Consider the following 26,369-nt stretch of genomic DNA (forward strand, 5'->3'; position numbering starts at 1 on the left):
GGAGTGGAGGAAACCCATCTGTGTGCTGGACTGGGATACAGAACGGGAGTCGGAGGTGTTGCTAAGGGCGGGGCGGCGCTGCGGATATCGGGATACAGGGCGGGATTTCCTCTGGAAATCGGCTCTGGGAATGGGAAAGTCAATAGGGAGGTGTAAAAGGAAAGAGGAACGGAGGGAAATCCATCTCTGTGCTGGACTGGAATTGCCCTGAAAATCAGCTCCTAATCCACCTGCTGGGAAGGGGAAAGATGTCCCAAAAGCCTTTAGGGAAGGGAGCACAGGGAGACCCAGCTCTGGTTATTCTGGATAAACAGAGGGATTTCCTTTGGAAATCGGCTCCTCATCCACCTGCTGGGAGTGGGAGAGGTTACAGAGAAGCTTTCAGAGCAGGGGAGTGGGGGAACTTCATCTCGGAGGTTATCAAGAGCAGGACTGTCCGAAAATCAGCTCCCAGCTCAACTGCTGGGATTGGGAAAATGGACACAAAAGCCTTTAGAGAAGGGGAAGAGGAGTGAGGGTGAGAAATGTGGAATTCTGCAGCCTGGAATGGTGTAAATTGGAGAACAAAGCTGGCTCATGCCCAGCCCTCAGCAGGCTGGGGGTGCCCTTCTGGTGGCTTTTGTGGTTTAAATGCTCTTGTTTCTTCCCAAATGCACACTTAGAATTACAGAATTGTGGAATATCCCGAGCTGGAAGGGACCCACATGGATCAGAGTCCAACTCCTGGCCCTGCACAGGACACCCCAAACCCCACCGTGTGTCTTGAGTGTGTTGCTCACGAGTACTTACCAGTTCTACCAAGATTTCAGGGACATTTTGGCTCTTTGTAAAACAATTCTTGCTGGAGCTGGGACTTTATCCAGACTGATGTATTTCTATTTACATATTTCCAGCACATTTTTTGAAGGATGGGGGTAAAATTTCATGCAACTCAGACCACAAAGTCATGGGTAGAACACTCAGTTTGCAGCCATTCAAAATTAAGATGATTTAATGGTTGGACTGGGTGATCTCAGAAGCCCTTCCCAACTTTTATGATTCTATGAATCTCAGCTTTTCAACCCTTGGAACAAAAGCTGCACTCCACAGATTTGCCATCAGGAATAAAATGATCATTCAATAGCTCTTGTATTTATATTTAATTGTGTTCAAAAGGCTGTGTTACAATCGTGGGGATGACATATTAATGTATTAATGAACTATGCAGGGAGTTGTGCAAACTTAATTCTGTCCTACAGCAAGAACAAACAAGATCATCTTATTGCATGAGAGATTCCAGAGGCTTTTCCCATCCCTTCAGCACAGATTAATCAGTCACAAATGCATGAGAGATTCCAGAGGCTTTTCCCATCCCTTCAGCACAGATTAATCAGTCACAAATGCACATTCCAAGGGAGGACACAAATCATATGAAATCTCCTTATTGAGTTAATGAATGACTCACCTCCCTCTCCCCCTTCCTCCTGTACAGGACAGACCATGGACAATGCTCCATAAACCCACAGATGATGAGTTCAGCACTCAGGAGACAAGGCCAGGGATAAAGGTCCTCTCAGCTCCCCAAGGAGCTGTTTTCAGCAGTCCAAAGCAGAGCTAATGGGGGGTTTGTGACACTGAATGGGGCTCTCCAACAAACAGCACAGCTTTAAAAGCAAGTTCCACATGTAGGACAAACAAGCAGGAAGTTTAAACTAGAGCAAGTGTTACTGAGGGAGGGTGTTCCCACTGAGCTGGGTTTCAGCAGAGTATTTACAGTTCTTTAGAGCCCTAAGCCCTGAATTTTGAGACCAGTTGCTTTGTCACTAAGTATTTAATTTGTCTTTTTTTTTTTTCCAGCTCCCTTTTCCAGAGTGACAGCAAATTCAAGCCTGGGGCCAAAAGGAAATAATCAGATTTACTCTTCTCCCTTAAAAAAACTGATTTTTAAGTGTAGCTCAAGCTTTGCACCAGGTGGAAGCTCAAGACAAGACACTAAAGATATGCCAGGTGTGTGCAGAGTGCAGAGGAATGATAGTGCTGGAGACTATTGCCCATAATTAGTCCCAGAACAGGCTAATTAATCTCCATGTAGCTGCTCTGACAGCAGGACTCATCCAATCTGGTGTGTGCAGTGGTGCTGACCCAGGCAGGGCTGCACTGGGGTTTGGAGGAGAAACAAAAATAAGTGCTTGAGAGGGTCCTGCTGTCTGGGTTTTCTGGACTCATTGCTGCTCCTCGAGCTCAGCTGAGGGCTCAGAGCTCTGGAGTGACCAACTGGCAAAGCAAATTCCCGTGGTTTGGAGTTTCCTGCTCTCTCAGGCTCCAGGTTCAGTGGCAGGAGTGGATCTGGCTACAGGAAATCTTTCTCAGAGTGCCCTGAAGGAAAGGCCAGGGCAGTGAACAGTCAAGTGCAGAACATGCTCAGAAGCTGCAAAAATAAATCTGCATCGATGTTTAATAAATAGAGAACAGGCAGCAAGCAAGCAAGAGTGAGGGTTCATCACTTTGCCTCCTGTTTGTTATTTGTTGGGCATATTCATATAAAAGAGGGTATGGCTTTGGGATCTCTCAGTCAGATTGGTTGTTCCCCCCAGCCCAGCCAAACCTCGAAGCTTTGGGAGAACTTGGCTGAGGACATTGGGCTCGACCACCAGGACACCCCAAGGGACAGCTCAGGCTGGGAGATGATCTCTGAGCTTCCCCTTTTCCTCCCCTGGCCCCTCCTTTTTGTCCAAGTCCTTGTCCAAGCAGCATCCCTTGTTCTGCTGGGAATCAGTTCCCTCCAGTCCATCAGGCTCTCTCTCTGTGCTTGTACCCCTGGGCCTCTGTAGCTGGAAGAACACAAGAAATACAATGTCAGCTTTATCCACCCATTCTCCAAATTTGGCTGAGTCAGAGATCTCACCCCTGTGGTCATTTTTATTCTCACTTCAGTCTCTTTCCAGGAAAAAGCTTCTGTTTAGCCCTCACTTCATCCTGTCAAGAAGCCCTTTATGTTCCATGGCAGTAAGTGGCTTCTGGGCAGCAGAAGGAAGAAAGATGTGTTGTGTCTTAGTAACTGCCTTTGATAGTGACCTGGTCCCTGCCACGGGGCAGAGTGAAGAGTAGTCAGTGTTTCAAATGACTTTTAAGCAGTGCTGCCCATGCCCATGCCAGCTTTTAGCAGTATTCCCACCCTTGTTATCCCAAAGTTGTTCCAGAACTGTCTCCACCATACACTTTTCCTCCTGCCTGCCATATACTCCACTAGGAGGAGTCTGACTCCTAAAAACAGGGCAAAGAGCTCGGGTTTGGTCAGTTTGGTGATAAGATAAAACCCTGTGACAAGGCAGATGATGAGCACAGAATATTCCAGCCACGAGGGCTCCTCTGTGTTGGTTCTCTCAGTGCTGATGGGAGAAATAGAAACTTTACTCACAGTATCCTGGAATACCCAAATAAGGAACAGTGTAATCTTAGAGAAGTCCTAGAGAATTAGATAAGGGTTGTAACTCAAACAGCATGTAAATGTAAACTAAGCCCTGTGTATCCAAATAAGATGAAGAACAAATGGTGGTGGTGAAGCACTTGATGCTGTGGCTGCCCAAGAACTGAGGGCAAGACAATGAAGACCTGGAAGGACCAAAAAAAGGACTTCCAATAGGGGTGTGGCTATGTAAAGCAAATAATGAAGACATATTAAGTAAGCCAGAATAGCTAATGAATCTGTAAAGAGTGTGTGTAATAAAAAGCCCTGTCCATTTGTCATGTAGCAGTTGGATTAGAGGAGCTCTCCTCACAATGTCCAGCATGCTGAATAAAGAATGCCCTTTCCAACACCTTCCAAGTGCTGTTAAGGAGTTTGTTCCTGCTGCCCTTCAGCCCTGGGGAGCTGCCCCAGCCCAGCCCAGCCCAGCCCAGCCCAGCCCAGCCCAGCCCAGCTCACCTGGCTGCCGGTGCACCGTGCGGCACAGCCGCTGCCCGGGCTGGTCCTTGTACACGGGTTTGACGCACACGGTGTTGGTGGTGCCCGCGGGCAGCCCCGTGAGCAGCACACTGTGCACCTCCGGGGCCACGCTGAGCACCGAGGGCTGCCCCGTGTGCCGCCGGCACCGCACGCGGTACCCCAGCACGTGCCCGTCGGCGGCGTCCCACGAGGCTCTCACCGTGCTGGGGCCCATGGCTTCGAAGCGAAGGTGCCTCACTTTGGAACGCTCTGGAGAAAGAAGATCCCCGTGTCAGTGTGTGTGACATCCCTGTGTCACTGTGTGTGACATCCGTGTCTCATCTGTGTGTCACTGTGACATTCATGTGTCATCTGTGTGTCACTGTGTGTGACATCCGTGTGACATCCGTGTGTCATACCTGTCACTGTGTGTGACATCCGTGTGACATCCGTGTGTCACTGTGTGTGACATCCGTGTGTCATCCGTGTGTCATACCTGTCACTGTGTGTGACATCCGTGTGACATCCGTGTGTCACTGTGTGTGACATCCGTGTGTCATCCGTGTGTCATACCAGTCACTGTGTGTGACATCCGTGTGACATCCGTGTGTCACTGTGTGTGACATCCGTGTGTCATCCGTGTGTCATACCTGTCACTGTGTGTGACATCCGTGTGACATCCGTGTGTCACTGTGTGTGACATCCATGTGATATCCGTGTGTCATGCCTGTCACTGTGTGTGACATCCCTGTGACATCCGTGTGTCACTGTGTGTGACATCCATGTGACATCCGTGTGTCATACCTGTCACTGTGTGTGACATCCGTGTGTCATCCCTGTGTCACTGTGTGTGACATCCATGTGACATCCGTGTGTCACTGTGGGATGTTTGTATGGAGAGGTCCTTCACGCTGGGCCAGCCTGGGCTTTAGGTGCTCTCGGGCACTGGTTTTTAACAGTAGCAAATGGAGTAAATGGAGGTGGCAATTCAACCAGTCTGGGCCATTCCAGAGTTGGAAAGGCCTCAGTTCTGCCTGCCAAGGATCCTGTCTGTCCCTGCTGTCCCAGGGGCAGGAGGGGTGATGACTGAGGGCTGCCTCCTCCAGGCAGGGAACAGGGGGCACACGTGGCTTTATAAAGGCTGACTCTGGTGGTGTTACCAATGTTTAATGTACCAACCCCTGGATTCATGTGGGAATCTCACCTTCCATCAAAATCCCAGCCTAGGAGAATTTAGACCTGGTGGATGTACAGACTCAGCATCACTCTACATGTCCACACTGGAGGAGCTCAGCCTAATTAGTCCTTAACTTTGTCCTGGTACCACCACCAAGTACTTTTGGCACCAGTAGGCAGTGGCTGTCACCTCCCACACCCTCAGCCCTGTCACTCTCTGAGCTCCTCATTCTTGAGTCCTGATAAGAGCAGGACTTTGCCTCCTGCAGTACCTTTACAGGTATTTTTTCAGGGCAGAAGCTTCTGCTGGTTAAACTTCTAACCCTCTGGGGCTTAATCACACCAAGAACAGACATTGAGAGAGGAGGGAAAGGCATTTTTCTTTCTCTTTTAGAGAGATTCAGGGATCTCCAGGTCCATTCTGGTTGTGCTGCACCAACAGCATCAGCACCCCCTGCAACATCAGTCCTACTGTGTGTGATTCCCTTCAGTCCTCACACATCAGCTACATCCCAAAGGCACTCACTGCTGTTCCTCACAAACCGCAGCTTTCCCTCTGTCATCCCACCTGGATTCAGAGTTCTCTGGCCTCTCCTAGAGGCAGGTGATCCCTGCAAGGACACAGGGACACTCCAGACACTCTCTGTGCTGGCAGTTCCCTGCTGCCCACTCACCTTCCAGGGTGCAGGCTTTGGCTGACAGGGATTTCTCCTTCCCTGACCTGTAGATTGCAGTCACTGTCACCAGGTAGGTGGTGTTGGGTGCCAGATTCTCCACCACAGTGCTGTTGTGCCTCCCATCCACATCCAGCACCTTCACTGAGTTCCCTGGGAGGGGTCCATATAGGACCTGATAGCCCATCACACTGTCCAGGGTGGGAGCCCAGCTCACGTGGAAGCTGCGGGGCCCAGACTCTGAGATGAGAACCTGAGCTGGGCTTATTTCCTCTGCAAGAAATGAGAAGAGATGTGAATGAGGATGTAATTCAAGGCACAGGGATGCTGTCAGAGGAGCACAGTTGACCTGCACCATACTTGGCTTTTAGGAGGTGGAAGAAAATCAACTGGGAGAAAATCAAGTGGATGTTGATAGTCATCCAGGTCAGCACAACCCCACTCAGCCCTAAGGGAATGGTGTCTCTACCTGAGCTGCATAGAGGGGGCAGAACTGCTCAGCCAGAACTGTTCTTGCACATAGAAAATTAATACTAGATGCCAGTTCACCCTGACTTTGCTTAGGTTTTCAGCGTGCCACCCTTTTGCATGCTCTATCCAGCACAAAGCTGAGTTACTCTCTGGCCCAGGTGAGGCTGCACAGGGGGGTGGTTTCTGCTCCTTCCCTCTTCCACAGAGTTCCCATTGGTGATGCACCTGCATCCAGAACACTGCTCTCCCCCAGCTGCTCCTCCAGCCTCAGGGAGGAGACAGGGATCTGTCTCCTTGTTCCCAGGGCAGCTGCTCCAGCCTTGCACATCTTACCTGCCAGCGTGGTGACCCTTGTGGTCTGGGGAGGGAAGTAGTGGACATTGGATTCAGGAATGAGGGCCACCTCATAAGTGGTTTCTGGTGCAAGGTTGCTTAGCACGAGGCTGGTGTGAGCCCCAGACACCTGCTTTGTCCTCTTCCTGGCTGGATTATCTGTTGGGGCATATTCCAGGGTGTAGTAGCCAGTTTCTTGGGAGAGGAGTTTGGGCCACAGCAGACGGAAGCTGCTGGAGGTGACATCGGCTGCATGGAGCCGATTGGCTTGGATAACCCCTGGAAGAGAAACAGCAGCAGGAATCAATGCACAGCACATGGAGTGTCTGAAATCCCAGCCCCTCGGGATGGGAGGTGCAGGTGGCCTGAAGTCACCAAGGTGTGGCTCATCCTGAGCTCCCTGTGGAAACCACCTCCCAGGGAAACCAAACCACTGAATCCTGCCCTGTGTGTGAAGCAGCCCAGAGTGCAAAGAACTCCATTCCTCCCTGCTCTCTGCCAGTGCCCAGTGGCCAGGAAGAAAGGGCAGGAACTGGGGACTGCCCAGCATTGCTGAGCCAGCTGAATCCATCCCAGCTCGAGTCACTGCCCACAGGCTTTCACAGAGCTCTGTTGTTCACTGACATTCAACACTCAGAGCCCTCTTGTGCTGTCTCACCTCTCCCTGCCCCTGCACAGAGGCTTCTCTTCAAGGCTCACGCTACCTTTGAGCCTCAGACCCCAAATGCCAGGCACAAATACCTCTTCTGAGCTCAGCAGTTCTGCTGCTTGACCCTTCCCACATGTGTGGCCTCCCAAGACCATCTGGGCAAAATTCCACTGTTCTCTAGTCTTCCAGAGGGGTAAAAACACACAGCACATTGTTTTGCCAGGGAAGTGACATATGAAGACATAAAGATATTCTTCTGCTTTGAAAGAATTTCTAGAAGCACCCTGAACCTTCAAGAAGTGCATTTGCTCTGAACCATTAGGATAGAACCCTCCAGCTCATGCTGAAATCCTTCACAGAGTACTGTGTGTGGTTCTATCTGGCTCCCCATTGCACAGAGGGAAAGGGAGGCACAAAATCTGCCCAGACCTGCAAAATGGGGTCACTTGGCACTCTCAGACTTGTCCTTTAACTGGGAGAGGATCAGCTTCTCCTCCTCCTGCTCTGAGCTGCTCCGAGGCCCTGCCAACTTCTCTGTACCAAATAGAAGAGGCTCAGTTTTTCCTCTGAGCTGTTCTTTGGCTCTCCCAGGCAGGCAGGAACAGCTCCCTGCTCCGTGCCCTGCCTGCTCCCATGCCCACCTTGCCAGCCAGCAGCACCCCATCCACCCACAGCATGGAGAGGGTGGCAGATCCCGGGGCATTGCACCCCCCTGTGAGCCCCACACACACCAGTGGCCAAGCCACGAAGGAACAGGGAGTAGAGGAAAGGCTTTTCAGTGCCAAAAGTGCTGCCAAAAGCTCAGGGAATGGAAAGAAGTGAGCTTGGAGGCAGGGCTCAGGGACACTGGGAATAAATGGGGCAGATCCAAGGGACAGCAAGCAGGAAGTCTGAGACAAACAGCTCTGCCCCTCGTTGCCAGAACCCAGATTCCTTGAGCAATAATCCCCAGAAAAGAGATGTCCCTGGGGTGCTTCCCAGCACCTCCTCATTCCCAGGGGGAAGCAGCAAATTAATCTCCTGTATTAGACCCAGCCAGCATCTAGTGACACTCAGAGACAGGTTGTGACACACTTCCCTTCCACCTCCTGCCTCTTGGGGACTTGAAACACTGTTCTGTGGCCCCAAGTTTGTTGGCATCCTGTGAACTCTGCTGAGGTCAGGCTCAGACTCCTGCGGATGCTGCTGATTTTGGGAGGGGGCTGTAAGAAATGCAGCCAGGCAGCAGGTGAACCTTTCCAGCCCTGGGGACATGGTCCCCTCTCTGAGAAGCTGCAGCCAGGATTTGGGACAAAGCAGTTCTGCTCCATGGCTCTAGTTCCCTGCTTTGATGGGGCGGGGGGAGGATTCTGATCCTGGGAGGGACGGAACATTCATTACCAGGGTGGGCATTCAGGGTCTGAGATCCCTCCCTCTGGTCACCTGCTTATATTCTGTGTTGAGTGAGAACATCAGAGGACTCAGCTCAAGCCCTCACTGCACTAGAAGTTCCCAGACCTCATTTCAGATCAGAAATGTGCTGCCCTGAGTACCCAGGGGAAGTGGCTGACATTCTGTGCCCTCTGGGCACGTGGGCTCCTGCAACACTTGGCTAAGAAAGTGGTGCCAAAGGATGAAACAAGTCAGCAATCATCAGTTCAGCTGGCTGAGTGCAGAACAAGTGGGTGCAAGCACGGAACCTGTGTCACCTCACAGGAATGCCTTGGTTGCACAGGGTTGGAGGGTCCTTCCCCAGGAGAGCACCAAGTGCCAAATGTTGGGCACATACTGATACATAAGATGCAGTGGAAGGAGCCTGAGCTTCTTCCCAGCCTGAATCCCTTTCCTTCCCCCTTGGAAGGAGCCAGCTGTGCCATGGCCAGGCTGGCTGGCAGCTGGAGCCTGCTGCATCCTGCAGACTTGTTGTGTCGGGATCATGTGCCAAGGAAAAAGAGGGAGTGAGCACACACGTCCACCCACAGTCCCTGTCTCGCAGCCCTGCCACGAGGCAGCATCACTGCAACTCCTTCAAGTGCCCCTTGTCTCTCCCTGTGGAGACTGAACTGCTCCACAGAGGGTTCTCAGCCCACCTGGGGCAGCAGCAACTGGGCAGGGACCCTTGTGGTGGGGGATCTGTGGAGCAGGCACCAAACACCCTGTTCCTGGAAAGGAGGTGGAAGGAGGAGAGCAACTCTTGCCAAAGCTTGTTTGTGCCTGTACAAAAGGCTTCATTGTTTTTTTAACAGTAGCAAGAGATGGAGGTGAGATAGCAGTGACAATTAAACCAGTCTGGGCCATTCCAGAGTTGGAAAGGCCTCAGTGCTGCCTGCCAAGGATCCTGCCTGTCCCTGCTGTCCCAGGGACCATGGACAGAAGGGGTGATGACTGAGGGCTGCCTCCTCCAGGCAGGGAAGGGGGACCATATGTGGCTTTATAAAGGCTAACCCAGGTGATGTCACCAATGCTTAAAGCACCAATCTTTGGATTCATGTGGGAATTTCACCTTCCATCCAAATCCCAGCCTAGGAGAATTTAGAGCTGGTGGATGCACAGAATGCTGCCCTCAGAGTAATTATTACCCTTGCACACCTTATGATCTTCAAGGTAATTTTGTACTGCAAATTTCTCATTTTGGGATGTTATTTGACACCATCTGGATCCAGGATGCTCTAGAAACTAAATAACCACTGAAACAAAACATCTGGGGGTCTGTGTGGTGGTTGGTACAGGAGAGGGGCTGTTGGTACTGCCCCATGCACAGGAGAGAAGGGGGTGTCTGGGGGAGAACACAGTCCCTGTGTGTGGTTTGTCAAATGATCATGGTTGGAAACAGAAAGGAATTGCTGCACAGGGAGGATTCTGTGGAAAGGATTACTGGGACATCAAACCCAGCTCCAACCAACTCACACAGCAAAAGTCAAATAAGGCATTAAATCAGGATTTCCAATTGAGAGAGAAAATCCATGGAAAGTCTGCAAAGTCATAGTAACTCCCTTAGTATTCCAAACAAATCCAGAGGCATGTGGGAGGCTCCTTTGCAGTCAGGGCAGTCCCACAGTGGTGGCACTCAGGGCTGTGAGAGAACACCCAGGGTGCAGTGCAGGGTGCAGGTCAACAGGGGACACTGCCCTTGGCCTGTACTCTGGCCAAGGGGGTGGCTTTGGACCTCCTCAGACCCTTTCCTGGATGCTTTAAAAACCTGGATCACTGAAAAATCCAATCTGCTGCCTGTTCCCTGTCACAGCCACCACCACAACCCTGTGAGAAACAGAAGCAGCCCTTGGCCTGCTCAGCCCAACAAGTCAGGGCTGGGGTGCTCCTCCAAGGGCTGTGCCAGCCAAATCAGGCCATGGATCTGACAGGTGTGGAACATGCTACAACAAGGGATTTCTGGAGCAAAGACATTCCTTTCCTACAGTCTTAATGCTGACAGCAAGCACCATCCTTAACTGTGCTTGGTAAGAGAATAGCAGAAGTTGGATGTCTCAGCGTGTGCCAGCCCTTGGTGGTGCATTGGGAGGTCAGATCTACCCCGGACAGGAGTCTGAGGGAACTGATAGGATCAAATCTTTCCCAGGCACACACATCCCATTTTGTATATATTCAACATCTTTGTGTCCTCCACCTCCATCAGCTGGCACAGGGTTAGGGACATAAAATCCCCCTGAATATGAAAATCAAGTCCCAGGGGCTCAGGCACCTCAGTCCCACAGTCAGCAGCCTCTTGCTGGGGTGGAATCGTTGCCTGTTTGGGCAGCCTTTGGTTAACAGCCTGTGCAGGTGGAGGCATTTTCGTGCTCTGCTGGGATTGTGCAGATGCCTGACCTGCATGACTCATTTCAAAGGCTTGTGGGTTTTTAAGGAATCCAGAGAATACACTCCCCGAGCCTCCTGCCCTCATTACCAACTGAACAGCTCCTCACAAACACAAGTTCATTCACTAACGGCTCTGCAGAAGGGAATTTGTTCCACTCAGTCATGGCACCTTCCAAGGGGAAGAGAAATGTTTGTCCCAGACCTCCCAAAAGCTTTGGTTTACACTTGGACCTGCAGCACTGTGGAGAAAACTCCTCAGTTTGCAGCAGCTGTGGGTCAGGAGGACCATGGGGTTTTGGAGGATTCTTGCAGAGCCAGGCATTAACTCCTCTTCATTAACCAATTGCTGTGTTTAATAAATTAGTGGTGGGCTGATTTGGGCAACCAGTGGAGAGAGATTGTGCTGCTGCCCTTACACAGGTGTGTTTGGAAGGATTCCCTCTGGGCTGCTTTGCATTATCATGTGGGTTTCCATCTTAACTCACCTTCGGCCCCATCACAAACTCCAGTGACCACAACCCCCCCCCCGCCATACCTCGGATCCCGTCCTGCAGCTCCTTGGTGATGATGGGCAGGTCATCCACATCCACAAAGTGCAGGTGTCTCTCTGGGGGCTGGCTGGCAGCAGCTGAGAGCTCCAGGTAGTTCCCCCGGCCCGTGCTGACGATGAACACCGTCACCCCCATGTCCTTCAGCAGCTGCATCGGCTCCAAGATGTCATCAGTGGAGAAACCATCTGTGACCCAAACCAGCACCTTGGGCACGTCTGGCCGTGCTCCAGCCTCACCACTGAAGAGCTTCTCCTTGGCATAGGACAAAGCTTTGCCTGTGTTGGTGTCCCCCATGAGCTGCTGCGTGTCCCGGATCGCCTGTCTGAGGGACCCACTGGACAGGTACTGGTTGAAAGGGAACTCCATGGTGGGAGTGGTGCTGATGTGGATGATGCTGGTCTGGACATCTTTGGGGCCGAAGGTGAAAGGTTGCAAAAGGTCCCACATGAATTCCTTGACCCTGGAAAACTCATAGTGGGAGACGCTGGCGGAGCTGTCCAGCAGGAAGAGGAGGTCCCCCTCTGTGTTGGAAATGGGTGGCTGGGGACCTGCAAGGGAAAGGAGACAGAAGAGTGTTAGTGGAGTGATGTGAACTCCAAAACTGCACAGGAAAGCTTGGTTGTCCTGTGCCAAATCTGAGAATTTGGTGAGAGGTGCTGGCTGAGCTGGTAGAGGCACAACCAGATCTCCTGGAACAACAGCGGTAATCAGATGGAACCTTCAGAAATAGGACATTAAAGTTACTTGAAGGTGACTATTAACAAGAGGTGACAGGACAAGGGGGATTCAAACTGGCAGAGAGTAGGTTTAGATTGGATATAAGAAGGAAATTCTTCCCTGTGAGGGTTGGGAGGGCCCTGGCACAGGTTGCCCAGAGAAGCTGGGGCTGCCCCATCCCTGGGAGTGTCCAAGGCCAGGCTGGATGGGATTTGGAGCAACCTGGGCTGGTGGAAGGTGTCACTGCCCATGGCAGGGGGTGGAATTGAATGGTCTTTAAGGTCCCCTCTAACCCAAACCATTCTGTGATTTTCTGACTAAACTGGAGCAGCAGGAGGAGGCAGGAGACCTGCAATCCACCTGGATTACAGCCAGTTCCACGAGACCCAGCACGGCTCAGCCCTGTGCCACAGACACTCCCTCCAGTGACCTGGCACTGAGGGCTGAGCAGAAAATGAAAGTGAAGTCCACTGAGCTTTCCTGTGTGCCCACAGCAACTGCAATTTCATCACCACATCAGCAGTGGAGATGAACTGTGACCTACAGGTCCTGCCACTGCTTCCCAGAACTCCTCGTGGCATTCCAGGAGGGCTTTGTTTGGTGCCTCTGGCTGCACAAAGCAAGGCAAGCACACATAGCCACGGCCCTGTGAGCTTCTGGAGGGAGGTTTAGGATGGATATCACGGAAAGGTTCTTCCCCCAGAGGGTGGTGGGCACTGAACAAGCTCCCCAGGGCAGTGGGCATGGCCCCAAGGCTGCCAGAGCTCCAGGAGTGTTTGAGGGACAAAGTAGGATTGTTGAGGTGTCTGTGCAGGGCCAGGAGTTGGAATGGATGATCTTGATGGGTCCCTTCCAACTCATATTTTATGATTTTCCCTCTGTTGGAAGAAGTACAAGCCACTGACTTGGCTGGCAGGACACAGGGAGAGATCCTGGCAACACGACTGCCACCTCCCTGGAGGAATTCCCTGCTCCTCCCAGTCTGAGGAGCGTCACTCACTTCCCAAATGTTGCAACAAACAGCTGTGAAAGCTTCTGGCCCGGCAGGGCAGGGATCAATGGCCAGAGGACATCGCTCACAGGCAGTAAACAACAAGGTCACACGCACAGGCACTGGGAGGGGATCGGGAGTTCACCTCCAGGGAGCAGAGCAAGCAGAGCTGCCACTGCTGCCAGAGCTACCTGCGTGGGGAACACCCAGAGCAAACCAGCGTGGAACAACACCTGCTCTGAAGAGAAGAACATCAAAGGAGAGTCACAGCCACGTCCTCTGTCTGTGACCTGCAGCTGTGGGGCACCGAGAGAGCTGGGCATGACACCACTAGCATTGAAACACTGGTTTTCCCCATCATATATAGATGTGTTAATTAGGAAAAGCCACAGCCTGACAGCACAAGGTTCTGCCTGGAGGGCAGAAACCATTGGTTAACGACAACTGGTTAGCAGCTGGTTAACAAACCCAACAGCTAAACCCGCAGCTGGGCAGGGGGCATTGTGGAGCTGAAGGGCCTGTCTGGGGGCAGAGCAGAAGGCTTATCCTTCATGCAAATGCCATCAGAGTCGCCCCTACCTGACCTTCAGCCCTGCAGAAGATGGAAACAAATTCCTCCTATTCAGATTTTGGCAGCAGAAAGAAAAATATCAGGACAAAGGCTCTCACTACACCGTCAGCGTGGCAACGCTTGCAAAGCCACTGGACAGCTCAGCGTCCTTCCCCTCAGGTCCAGGTTTTCAATTCCCTCATCCTTCCTCCTGCTCCTTGTGCTGCATCCAACCCAAACATGCCAGCTGTGCCAGGGGTGGGGCTGTGCAGGCTGGTAAAGCCCTGCCTTACGCAAGCGGCTGCTCCTCTCGGGTAGTTCCCTCGTTGCCGACAGGAGGATGATTGGCTGCTTGGAAACGTGCCAGATGAGGATTTCTTACTTCCAGCAGGATTTGGAGGGAAGAGGTATCCATGAATGCTTCCCTGTCAGGTCTTTGCGTGGAATAACTTGGCAGAGCTGTATTGCTGCTGTCCCTGTGCTCTGCTGGAGTCTGGGAACGATGGAGGGCACAGGGCAGGATCCTGCTGGCTCTACTGGGCAATAAACTGGGCTCAGTCACACAGAAAAGTGTTTCGAAGGGATTGATATGAGAGCAACACGTCACTGTGGAGACCCAGCGCTGCCTGTTGGCTTTTCCAGGAGAAAAACAGCTGGCCAGACTTCCCTGTGATGCTGACAGGAGACATCCGCTTGCAGAGCCCTCAGCTGGGACCTGAACACAAGCCACACGCCTGATTTACATGGGGCTTGGAGCTCGTGGAGAGTAATTACAGCCAGAAAAGATCATGTCCTGTCTTGGTTAAGTGTGTTTGACATTCCACGTTTGTCTTCTCATCTCACTGTTTGGCCACGCAAGGAAAAACAAGTTCTGCTCGGAGGGGAGGCAGGTTTGGAGGCGGCGGAACACGGACTGTGCTTCCCTGCGGCCCCTTTGGAGCACAGTGAGAGGCAGGAGGAGGGAGGCACCACCTCCCTCAGCCAGAGCCACCCAGCAGGGTTTTATTCTTCAAACCACATCAGAGAGGTCTGTGCCAGGGGAGAGGGGCTGATCACCTGCTTGACTGAGGAGCTGAGCCCCACCAAGCACAGCACACTCGTGTGACTAAAAGCCCAAACTGCCTGTGCAGGTTCCAGCTCGTCTGTGCCACAGATTTCAGGCTGAGGGTTGAGAAATGGCCCTGCAGACAAATCCCAGCAGCAGGAAGGAAGCTGTTCTGCCATCTCTTGTGATCATTTCAGGCGTTTCATTATCTCTGCTGTTTTATTTAGACCCTCAAGAGTTCTGGATTCATGGAATTACACCAGATGCTGAGCTGTGCTTCAGAGATCAGTAAGGGCTCCCTACAAATCATGTATGGATGGGCCATGTCTGTATTTTTCACTCACTGCACCCACAAGGATGGCAACATCCCCATCATTTTCTGCTGATGCTTGTCCAGAGTAATCCAGTAATGACAGTCTAATAATGAAATTATTATCAAAGCCCAAACTATCAAATGGCCACACTTTACACTGATACAAGAGAGATCTGAGTCTGAGCCCAAAGGAGAAGGTGGTGGAACTGGTTGTATAATGCTCTACCTTGACTTTGTGCCTTGGTACATGGAGTCAATACCCTTCTCCTGAACAATCCATTCTTGATCATGTGGAAGCACCACTGGTCACCCAGAAGCTTCCTCCCTTTGTCCACTGCAGCTGAGAATGAAGCCACAATCCTTCACATTCAATCAGGTCCCAAGGAAACAGGGTATGGATATGCATCCCGACCTCTCCAACATGGCACAGCATCACAGCACCTCTGGACAAGCACCAGCCCATTCCCAGAGTCCTCCCAGACCAGCTGCTTGCTCAGGGCTGCCTTAGGGAGCACCCAGAGGAGCTGAGGAAGCTCCACATCCAAGCTGCAGGATGGGCATCTCCCCCAGCAGCAGGTTCATTGCCCCGAGGGTGCCTGTCACTGTTCAGCCAACGCAGCACATCCATGGCACAGCACAGAGTCCTCTGCCTCTGGAGCGAGGCACAACCCCTCTGGAATGTCATGGCTTGCTGTGCCACATACCCTGAAGGTCTGGGCATTGTTTGGGCTGGGAAGCTGCCACATACACTCCCAGGGCAGCAGAGCTGCAGGACAATAGGAATAACTGCTGCCTGTGTGGACTTTGAGCACTGTGACAATGCCTGAAGCAGCCAGGGACACTGAGGGACAGAATCCAGCACCCTGGAAGGGGATCTGAGCCACAACCACAGCCTGCTCTGTGTTCCAGGAGCAGAATCAGACCCCGGCAGTCTGGGCTGCTCTCTGAGTCCCAGGACCTGCTGTCCACACAGACAAGAGGTTCACTTTCCTTTCCCACTGGATTCCACTTCCCTGGTGCAGTGAAAACCAGCCACAATCAACAGCAACCCTGAAGTCACAGAACCTTCTCTACTTGTGAGGAGGAAAAAGGCAGCACAAAATGACTCTCACCAGCTCAGCCACCGCGGTGTGGGAAAGTCTCTGCCCAGCACCAAAGTGCAGGGAGCAGGAGTGGGACATTCACCTCCCTCATATCCCTTTTCCTACTGTCAGTTCGGTAGGACTGACCCAAAATCGTTTTCCATGAACAGTATCCAAGGCAAAGCATTTTAAAGAGGAATTGTAATGACTGAACTACAGAGATTAGGAAAAGAACAAAACAGGGATAGTGTTAATTACTGGTTTTGCTTCTCTTAATGTAGCAAGAGAACAAGTCAGGGACAGTGTTAATCACTGGTTTTGCTTCTCTTAATACATGTCCCTCAGTGCACAGGTAACAGTGAGCATTTTTTCATATTATTACACTAAAATCTTCAAGTTTTTGAAATTGTTTCCTTTTCCCTACTGGAAACAAACAAAATCTCTAATAGGCAATTTTAGACAGGTTTGTTTGTTTGTTTTGTCGTTGTGACAGCAAAGGGAGATACAAGTATAACGATACACCTAAAGCATCAATAGGACCTCAGCTTTTATTCTGAAAAGGTCTGACGAGAAGCTCTGAGGAGCAGGAGGGATCGAACGGGGTGGGGGAAGCAGAACGGGAATCAGGCACTCACCTCGCTCAGGTGTGTCCTGTCCCGCAGCAAACCGCAGCCACAGCCCAAGGGAAAGCACCGCCTTGGCCAACATGGCAAAGCCTGGTCCTGGGCAAACTACCTTAAATCCAACAGCTGGGCTCTGTGAAGGCAGATGGAAAGCTTGGCATCAGTCATATTATGCACAGGGATCCACCAGGTCCCGGGGTGCCACTTCCACGCTGCCCATGCCTTGGGCTCCGGCCGCTCCTCCCCGCCTGTCTCGCCGGGCTGTGCTGGGAGCTCTGGCTCCTGGAGGCAACTCCTTCTTCCCCCCTCCCCACTCCTTTTAGAGTCGTAAATCCATCTTGACAGGAATAGCTGGAGGAGAGGCACACGCAGCACCCCTGCTGCTCTTCCTCGCCCGAGCTGAGCCTGCCCCAGGAGCGAGATTCAGTTGCAGTCTGAGCGCAGCTGGGCTGGGCTGAAAAATATATCCCTGGAGATAAAAACTTTGGCCCTGCGAGGCACTGGCAGCGGGCCAGCGACCAGGGGGGGAGAAAAGGAGAGAAAAGCTCAGAGAAATCCAAAAGCTCTCTGCTCTGGAATGAGCTAGAAGAAGGAAAACCACGTATATAAAGGAAAGAAAAAAGTAGAAAGGCTGGGGAGCTGCCCTGCCCTGGGAATATTGGCTAATCTTCTGGGAGGAGGCTCTCAGAGCATTCCACAGGTCCTAGTGCTGCCCAGAGTGTCCCTGCCCGGGCTGGGGGACACACGGGGGGACACAGGGACCTGCTGTGCCCTGGGGAAGGGCTGGTGAAGTCACCCAGAGAGGCAGAACCTGCAGGAAGGAGCTGCTGCCGGGCTGGGAGTGTTGGGAAAGGGTATGAAGGAACACTGGGAATTGCAGCTGGCACAAGTGGATCATCTTCAGTGTGGTGTTAAATATGTCCTATGGGAAAGGGTATGAAGGAACACTGGGAATTGCAGCTGGTACAGGTAACAGCCTGCTGAGTGCTCATGGATCATCTTCAATGTGGTGTTAAATATGTCCTATGGGAAAAGGCATGAAGGAACACTGGGAATTGCAGCTGATACAGGTAACAGCCTGCTGAGTGCTCATGGATCATCTCCTTCAATTTGGTGTTAAATCCATCCTCAGGTCTGGGAGTCTGACTCAAAGGGGACTCACACACCTGAAGATGAACCAGGGACAAACATCCTACTGGATGGAGGGGCTGAGGGTTTGGCAGAGAGCAAATACCAAAGACCCCCAGGCTCAGCCTTTGCTGGTGCAGCCTCTCAGTGCCCCTTTGTGCAGCAGAATCTGCCAGAGCACAAACCAAACAAACCAAACTTAATTTCCCTCCTCTTGGCTGTCCTGCTGTCCATGTATCTGCTTTTGACTCCTACTCATCAGGTACAGGTGACAACAGTCCCTTTCCCTTTTTCCTGGTAGGTTTTTGCATGTGCTGCTCCTGGACAGATCCAAGATGTTCCTAGTAGAGGAAAAAGCTGGAAAGTTACACCTAATTATGAAGAGACTCATCAATCGTCACCTCTTTAACACAGGGAGTGACCAACAGGACAGGCTGAAAAATTGCAAAGGAGGAATGTTCAGAATTTTGTGGGATTTATGAAACCAGCGAGCAATATTTCCTCCAATTTGATCTTCTGTCCCCTGGGGATTGCAAAAAAGTGAGCAGGAGTCCGGGGCCAAGGAGTGTGCAGGGTGGAAAAAACTTGTATCCAAACTTATCCACCAAGTGGAAAGTCCTAACAGGGCTCAGAAATCAGATGTAATGATGGTTCAGTCAGCTAATTAAACTTCCTGGGCAGTTGTTTGTGTTCCCCTCCCAGTCTGGGACCATCTGCATCCCCAAGGAGCTGCAGTATCAGGTTGTGCTATAATGTGTCCCCTGCAGCCCTGGGTGAGTGACAGCCTCATCCAATGGTTCCTACAGCCTGGGATAAACGTTATCCCAGGAATCCTGGAGGAGGAGATAGCCCTGAGATGCCCCTCAGAGATGACATCTGGATCCTGAGGCAGTAGCAAGAGCAGGTACTCTGGCAGTGAAGCTGTCAGTCTGCAGCTTCATGTGGCCAGGGAAAGCACAAAAAACAAATCACATCATGGTCTCATCCACCACCCTGAGCAAATCCACCAGTTCCTTTTGCACAGGTTTTCATTCAGTTTAGGTGCTGCTGGACTGACCATGGTGGCAGCCAAGAAGACAAAAGGCTTTCCAGACCCGGGCTGAGTGAAAGGCTTGTCCAGCCTCATCCTTGTGTGGATGTCCTGCTTGCTGTTCTCACACTGCTTGGATCCTGGATGTGGAACATGGAAGGGATGAGCTGGAGGCAGCAAATGTTGCCCCATTGCAAACCATTTGCTTCTCACCAACTAACCCAGACACTCCAGTCCCATCCTCCTTCTGCCCCATTGCCCCATGGCCTGTTCTGAGAAAATGAGCTAGAAATGCTCAGCATCTGGTTCCCTGGGCTCTTAGAGGCACATTCAGAGCCCCTTGACTGGGGCTGGTGGATATATGGAGATGATTCCCTTCCATTACTCACTTCCCAAGGAAGTGTTGCTCATCTTAGAATAATTCCCTTTTTGTCAGCTTATCAATGCCAACGCCACTCAGTCTCACACCCTGCAGCCTGGAGGGATTTCAGCCTTTATGTCCCTGTAAGTCCTGCTGGGATAGGTGGAAGCAGGAAAAAGCAGCCTGGAAAATAATTAGATCTTACACAGTTTTGGGTTATTTTTAAACCTCCACAGTAATTGGCAAATCCTGTTTCCAGTAAGCCTGGTGCCTGCTCATGCTGATTCTTTCCTGGATGCATCCTGCACTCTGGAGCCAGTGGTGTCACTCCAGGTTTGCTCCTGCCTAAATGAGCTGAAACTCTGGCTGCACATCTCAGCTCAGGCTCAGCTCCCCATCTCTGCAAAGCTCAGCTTTTCCACCTGCCTGGGGCTTGGCCAAAATTCTCCAAGGCTGATCCAAGCCATGAGGTGCCAAGCAATGGAGCAGCTCAGGATCAATAGAGAATTGTAGAAGGAAACAAACAAAAAAAGCAAATAAAAGCCACCACCACCCAATGAAACACATTTTGGTTGTGATGTCGCTGAGGCTCAGGCAGGTACACACAGAGTGTGGAGCCCTCAGTGCCCTGCCCTGGGAAGGGGTTGGGTTGTGCTGCAGCTGCTGAGACATTCTGGGGATGTAAACAATACACAATTTCTGAAGAGATGCAACATCCTCTCGGAGACAGATCCCTGCAGCTGGAACAAACAGGCTGCTGGGAACACAGAAGGGTTTGTTTGCAGGGGGATCTATATATGGCAGTTTGGAAATTCCCCGGTTGGAAAGGAAGCAAAGCGGCTTCGCAAGCCCTGGGAGGATGACGAGGGTGAAAACCTGCCCTTCACCTCCAGGGAAGGTTTGTGCAGCCCAGCACAGGTGGGAAGATACCCAAGGTGCCAGGGATCCAACTGGAGTGCATGTACCATCTCATGGGCTGGAAGGGCAGAGCTCAGCCCTGTTCTGATGCAGAGGATGCTGAGAGGGACTGGAACAGCACCAGCACCCCCAGGCAGCTCCAGCTGTTCCCCCAGACTGCCCAGTCACAGCTCATCCAACTGCCCCAACGTGGCACAAACCCTCTACACAGCTCCAGGCTGCATGGCCAGAGGGCATGAACTGCAACTCCCTGACCCCAGAAATGCCAGCCTGGCTTCCAGCAGAGGATCAAGCCCTGTGTTGCCACTTCTCAGCTGACAGTGTGTCATGTACTCCCCAGCCTCAAGTCATCTCTTATTTTTGTTTGACTTGGGAGACAAACTACAAAAATAGATGTGTTTACTTGCTGCATTCACCAGTTTTATGTTTCTCAGAAGTTGACCAGGGCCTAGGAATGACTCCACAGTGAGGTAAGGTCCAGCTTATAGAGGATCTCTTTTATCCCAAATCATCCTAAAAAGTCACACAAGAATACAGTCACTTCTGGGGTGAAGTGCAGAGGCCACTGAGACTCTCCACCCTAAATTCAGAGTATCTCAAGCCCAGAGATTTTATTTTCTCCTTCCTGGAGCTGCTGTAATTCCTTTGACTCATCCTAAGTGCTCTCAGCTAGAGCAGAGTGAACCAGCAAAGGGGGAAGCCAGGAGAAACAGCAGAAGACAACGTGGATCGTTGCTCTTTCAGAGGCTTCTGGATCTCTCCTGTTTTCAGGTGGGTCAGAAATAGCTCAGCTCACCAGCCCTGTCTGTCCCTGTTACTGTGAGGGCTGCCCTGCTGTGCAGCAGGTTGGTTAAGAGCTGTTGGGATGTCAGAACAATCCTCCACCCCTCTGCAGAGATGCCAGTGCTGTCCACATGCATCAGCTTCCCTGGCAAGGAGGGGCTGCCAGGGAGCCCTTTGTTTCATTCTCAGCTCCAGCTCAGCCCAGGATGAGCAGAAGGAGCAGGGGGGAGATGCTGCTTCTCCAAAGGAACAGGGAGGACACAGGCTCAGCCATCCTGTTGTGTGCCAAAGCACAGACCCCCCAAATCACACACTGTGCAGTGACCTCAACCCCAATATCAGAGGAGGAGGGCACAGGTGGGCACAAACCACTGACTTGTAGAGCTGAGGTGTTGGCAGGACAGTGTTCTCAGTCCCTGCTTTGCAATGGCAGCGCTGCCATGAATAAGGGGGTGAATGTTGCATGTAAAGAACTGACCCCACAGTGCCAGGAACTCACAGGAGGGAGGGCACAAACCTGGCTGGGCCCCTGATTGATGGTCCCTGGCAGAGACCCACCAGGTCTTTAGGACCAGCACCTCCTTCCAGAGACTGGGAGGCTTGTCTTAAAATCTTCACAGGTGCCTGGTCACATGGAGGACTTTGGGGAGAGTGGCTGGTTCAGATTCCTGTGTCCTTGCTGAACCAGCTTCTCCATCAGCTCAAAAATTCCTTGGATTTAGCTGGGCACATGAGCTCAATGGCTCTGAGCAGGGGGGAACCTTCTGTGTTTGTCCCTGAGAATCTCTGGCAGAGATTCTCCAAGACTTCAGATTCTTGGTTAATTTTCTTCACAAAACAGGATTTTACTGCCTTTTTCCCAGCTGGACCCAAACTGGAGCCTCCCTTTGCTTGCCAGGAACCCAAATAGCTCCGAGAATTGGACCCACTTCTAAGCAGTACAAGTGAGCTCTGGCTTAGTGGTCAGTTTTTAACCCAAGGCTATTCTTTGGAGTGGATCCTTTTCCTTATTGCTTGACTTTTATCCCTTATCTCTATCCTGTTAGGAGAGCCCAGGCAGCTGGGAAATGCCAAATTTAAGAGAATCTCCTTAGAACTGGGTTTCCTGAGGAACTTCCACCTCCACAATAAGCTGCTGTTTCCCACTGAACAGCAGGATCTCAGCACTGAGAACTCTCAGCCTCTCTCAACAATAGTAGGCTCTTAACATGTCAGTTTGGGAGAAAGAAAAGACGATTTAGAGCATCCTGCAGACACACACAAGAGCAAGGAGTGGCAGAGACAGCCTCCTGCATGGAGACAGAGGAGTCTGCCTTCCCTGCTTGTTTGTCTGCAGGGTGTCTCAGGGAGAGCCAGCAAAGAAACAACCAAAGCAAAGGGTGTCGGATTCCCTCCCCAGGAAGCTGCTTTGTCATCTGTTTTGCTTATTTTACCTTCTGTCCCCAATTTCTTTGAAGGCCAGCAGTAATTGTTAGGCAGTTTTACAGCCTAATACACGATGCTGGGAGGGGTTGGGAGGGCTCAGTTAACTCCATCACGACTTTTAGTTGCTGGGTGGGTTTTGGAGGGCTCAGTTAACTCCATCATGACTTTGAGCAGCTCATTTGGACAACATTGCTGTTCCATCCATTTCTGGCTCACCTTTCAGGCACTGATGGCATGAGGAGAGGCTTTTCCCCCTCCCAAGCTCATTCCTTGGAGCCACAACCCACTGATGGTCAGGAATAGAGCAACACCCCAGGAGAATTCCTGCTCCTCTCAGCTGTATTTGAGGTGTGTTCTATTTTTAGAGGCTCGTCTCAACCTTGCCAGACTCTGTGAGCTCTTAGCGAGGTGGGTGGGGGGAAGCAAGGCAGGGACAGTGATGGATGGGTCTCTGAGCACCCATCAGCCCATCCAGCCACAACAGGAAAGGGAAGAGCGTGTGGCTGTGGAGTTCCCATCAGGAGGGACAGCCTGGCCCCCTGTCCAAGTGCAGCTGCAGCAGTGCTGGCCAAGCTCTGCTCTCTGCTCTCAGCCTGGAATTCTGACCAGAGTGAGGCCGATTTTCCATCAGCCTCAACACCCAGGTGACAGCTCGAGCCTCTCCACTCCCAGCCCTGCAGCCTTTCTGTCCTTGCCCTCATGCCAGCAGCCTTTGGGACCAGAGAAAATAAATACCATCCAAAAACTGACGAGCTGGGGTGGAACAGGGTCAGCACTGGTGTGGCTGCAGCAGAGCAGCACAACTGCCCCAGGCTGGGACAGGGATTTCCAGTCATTTCTGTGCTCCAGGCTGCCAGGAGGGCTCTGACCTTCAGTTTGAAGGTTTATGACAGCACTGCCCCTCAGGTGGGCTTTGCTGGGGGCTCACTTTGCATCTGAAGCCTTTTACCCCCGTCTCAGAAATAGGACAAAACCCCCATGTGAGCAGGAACAAAGCCTGGAGCACAGAAAACAATCCCCCTTTTTTGTGAGAAGCCGGCAGGGCAGCTGGGGAGGGAGTGGGAGGAGAGGGAACGAGTCCCTGTGCTGTCAGCAGGGCTCCTCCTGCCCAGCTGACCTTGGCCAGCTCACTCCCTGCTCCTGGAATGCTTGGGAATTGTCCCCCTCATGCTGGGCAGCCTCAGGGAGGGCAGAGCTTGGCATCAGCTCAAAGTCAGCCCCAAGGTTCTCCTTTAAGGCACCGAGTCTTCACTTTCCACATGTTCAGCAAGTTCTAGAGATGCAGGTGCCTTGTGGGTCCATCATTGGTGCACAGAAGGCACAGACAGGAGGGGACAATAAACAAGGAAATGCTGAAGGGAAGTCCCACCTGGACATCAGCAGAGCTGAACACAAACCACAGGACAGTCCACCACCTTCCCCCACCCCATCAGCAGCCCCACAGCTTCCCATGGCTGTCCTGGCACATAGGGCAGAGCCAGGCAGGCTCCTGGAGCTCAGGAGGGACAGGATGGATGTGGAGCAGGACACTCTGCCCCTGGGCAAGGCCACACAAACCAACCTCAGGAGCTGGTGAGGCTCATGTGCCCTTTCTCACCATCACAGCCTCAGTTTGACGTCAGTCATTAATTTCATCAATTAAAGGGGTAGAGGAGGGCTGGGGAGGGTTCCAAGGACTGAACAGTCACTTCTTTCTGTGGGAAGGGACCAATTCCACCATGGGCAGCCCAGTGCAGCAGGAGCCTCCCTGCCCCTGATGCCAACACTGGGGGACTTAATCCTGTATTATCCACCTTGAACTCACTACTGGAAAGAGCCACCCTGAGATCTAAGAGGGCAGGATGAGCTTCTGAAATCTGAAAGTAATAAGGGAAAAAACTCCATCATCCCCAAGTTGCTGTTTACAGTCAGAAAAAGGCAGATCAGAAATGCTGCTGCTTAAACAAGCCCGAGGGAGCAGAGGGTTCTGCTGGGAAACACTCAGCCTGAGAGCCATCCCTTCCTCACTGCAAGCCCTGCCAGCCTTTGTCCTCCCACAGCAGACCAGGGAAATAGCTGCAATTCCAGAAGTCCATAAAGAAAGAGGTGACTCGATGCATGCAAAGCCATCAAAACAATTCCCATCTATTTTGGGGATAAGAGACTTTTGTTCCAGAGCTGGGTGCTGTAATGCCTGACCCAAAGAGGAAAGGACAACAAGGGCACAAATATTCCCCTGAAAATAAGTGGCACTACTGGACAGAAATGTCCTCTCTGCTCCCCACCCTTCCATGGAGGCTCCCTCTGCAAGATGAATTCCCTTGTTCAGACAAGAAAGAAGGGGCAGGTGACGTGAATGCAGAGCCACATCTACACTCCTCACTTCTCAGCAGGAAAGAGGAGTCAAATCAAATCCAGTAAGAAGCATTACTAAAGTTGGAAAGGAATTGAAGTCCATTAGGCTAAAGAGATTAGCCATGTGGAAATCTGCCACTGCAGCAAATTCCTAGAAATGGTCCTAGAAATCCCCTAAAAAAAATGTGATGGGTCACAGGGCATGCCACTAAACATTCAAAGAAATAGAATATGGGAAGAACAACAGAGCAACAGCTGCACTCACACTAACAGTGACCCACATCTCTGTGCATGATTCTGCTCAAATCCTGCTCTTTACTGATAATTTGCAAGTCCAGCTATTTCTCCCCTTCCACTGAACCAAGAAATGAAGTCATACTTACCACTTCCACAGCCATTTTCACTCCTGGCTCTCCAATCCCAACCAGAGCTGCAGATATTTCTCTATGGGTGAGCTACAGGGCAGAGAAAAGGCAGGGAGGGACCATCCCCCCCAGGCACGTTCAGCTGGGGATCTCAGGGGGTTCTGCTGCTGTTCAGGAGGTGGCAGGAAGGTTGTGCTCCCCCTGGGCTGCCCCAGGTGTGGGGCCTGCCCCGAGCCCTGGTCCTGCAGAGGAAATCTGGCAGATCCTGTTTTGCAGAGCTCTCCCACACACGGGGCTCGTTCTGCCTCTGCTTCCTGGCACCTGTCAGGGACGTTGCTGTCGTGATACCCTGCCAAGAAAAGACTCTTCTCTTCTCATGTTGTGTCTCTTTCCTCAACTCTGTGACTGAGAAGCTCTGGAGACCCCATGGCAAGCTGGTCAGGAGGTGACATGTGGACCGTGATGTGTCCCAGAGGGGTAAACAAGGAAAATTGATGCACAACAAACCTGTGAAAATGAAAAAAGTACCTTTTTTCACAGTCTAGCCCCTGGACTATTTATGTCATTGCTTGCATCATCATGGACACTGGCTAGCAAACCTTCTGCCCTTGCATGGAATTGCCTACAAATCTCCAAAGCAGTGGAGATGTTCTGGGGGTTCCTCTCTCCTCTCTCCCGGCCCTTCAGATGAGTCTCTGGCTGGATGGGAGGAGACACCCATTGCTCCAGTTTCCACAGCAAAAATTGAAGTGTTTTCACCCCACATGTCAGACCTCTGACCCCAACAGGAATCCAGTGTGTTCCAGGATTGCAGATCAAAAAGCAGAGTTTTAGTGCAGGGATTCCTGGAATCCCTTTTGTTACAGTTGGTCGTTAATCAGCGATGACAACACTTTCCTGTGTTGCAGTTTTGGAAGGAGCACGAAAGCTGGAGACTGAGCCATGTCATGTAGGCTGCAGGGAGCACCCTAAATCCTTCCTGGAGAAGATATGGAGGATACCAGCAGGAATTCAAAGACACTTCTGTCCCATGGTAGACTAGAGTAAAACATCCTGCACATGATGGGTCATGAGCTCAAATAGAAAGTGTTTAATTTCTGGTTGTGAACGATCCAGACACAGGAGGAACTCCAACAGTGACCTCATGGAAA

The 26,369-nt window shown here is 51.7% G+C and overlaps 1 protein-coding gene across 1 annotated transcript; it reads right to left on the bottom strand.

Annotated features, from left to right (window-relative positions):
* Nucleotides 1–1,124: 1,124 nt before the first annotated feature.
* Nucleotides 1,125–25,477, bottom strand: VWA1 (von Willebrand factor A domain containing 1). Its single transcript, XM_071575878.1, has 7 exons — nucleotides 25,237–25,477; nucleotides 16,887–17,007; nucleotides 11,538–12,101; nucleotides 6,559–6,837; nucleotides 5,755–6,027; nucleotides 3,905–4,174; nucleotides 1,125–2,810 (listed from the first exon to the last, which is right to left on the bottom strand). Exons 1-7 carry the CDS (start codon nucleotides 25,249–25,251, stop codon nucleotides 2,770–2,772), a joined length of 1,563 nt encoding a protein of 520 aa, XP_071431979.1. The 5' UTR covers nucleotides 25,252–25,477; the 3' UTR covers nucleotides 1,125–2,769.
* Nucleotides 25,478–26,369: the final 892 nt, after the last annotated feature.

This window comes from Pithys albifrons, chromosome 22 (genome assembly GCF_047495875.1).
Source record: "Pithys albifrons albifrons isolate INPA30051 chromosome 22, PitAlb_v1, whole genome shotgun sequence".
Taxonomy (NCBI): Eukaryota; Metazoa; Chordata; class Aves; order Passeriformes; family Thamnophilidae; genus Pithys; species Pithys albifrons.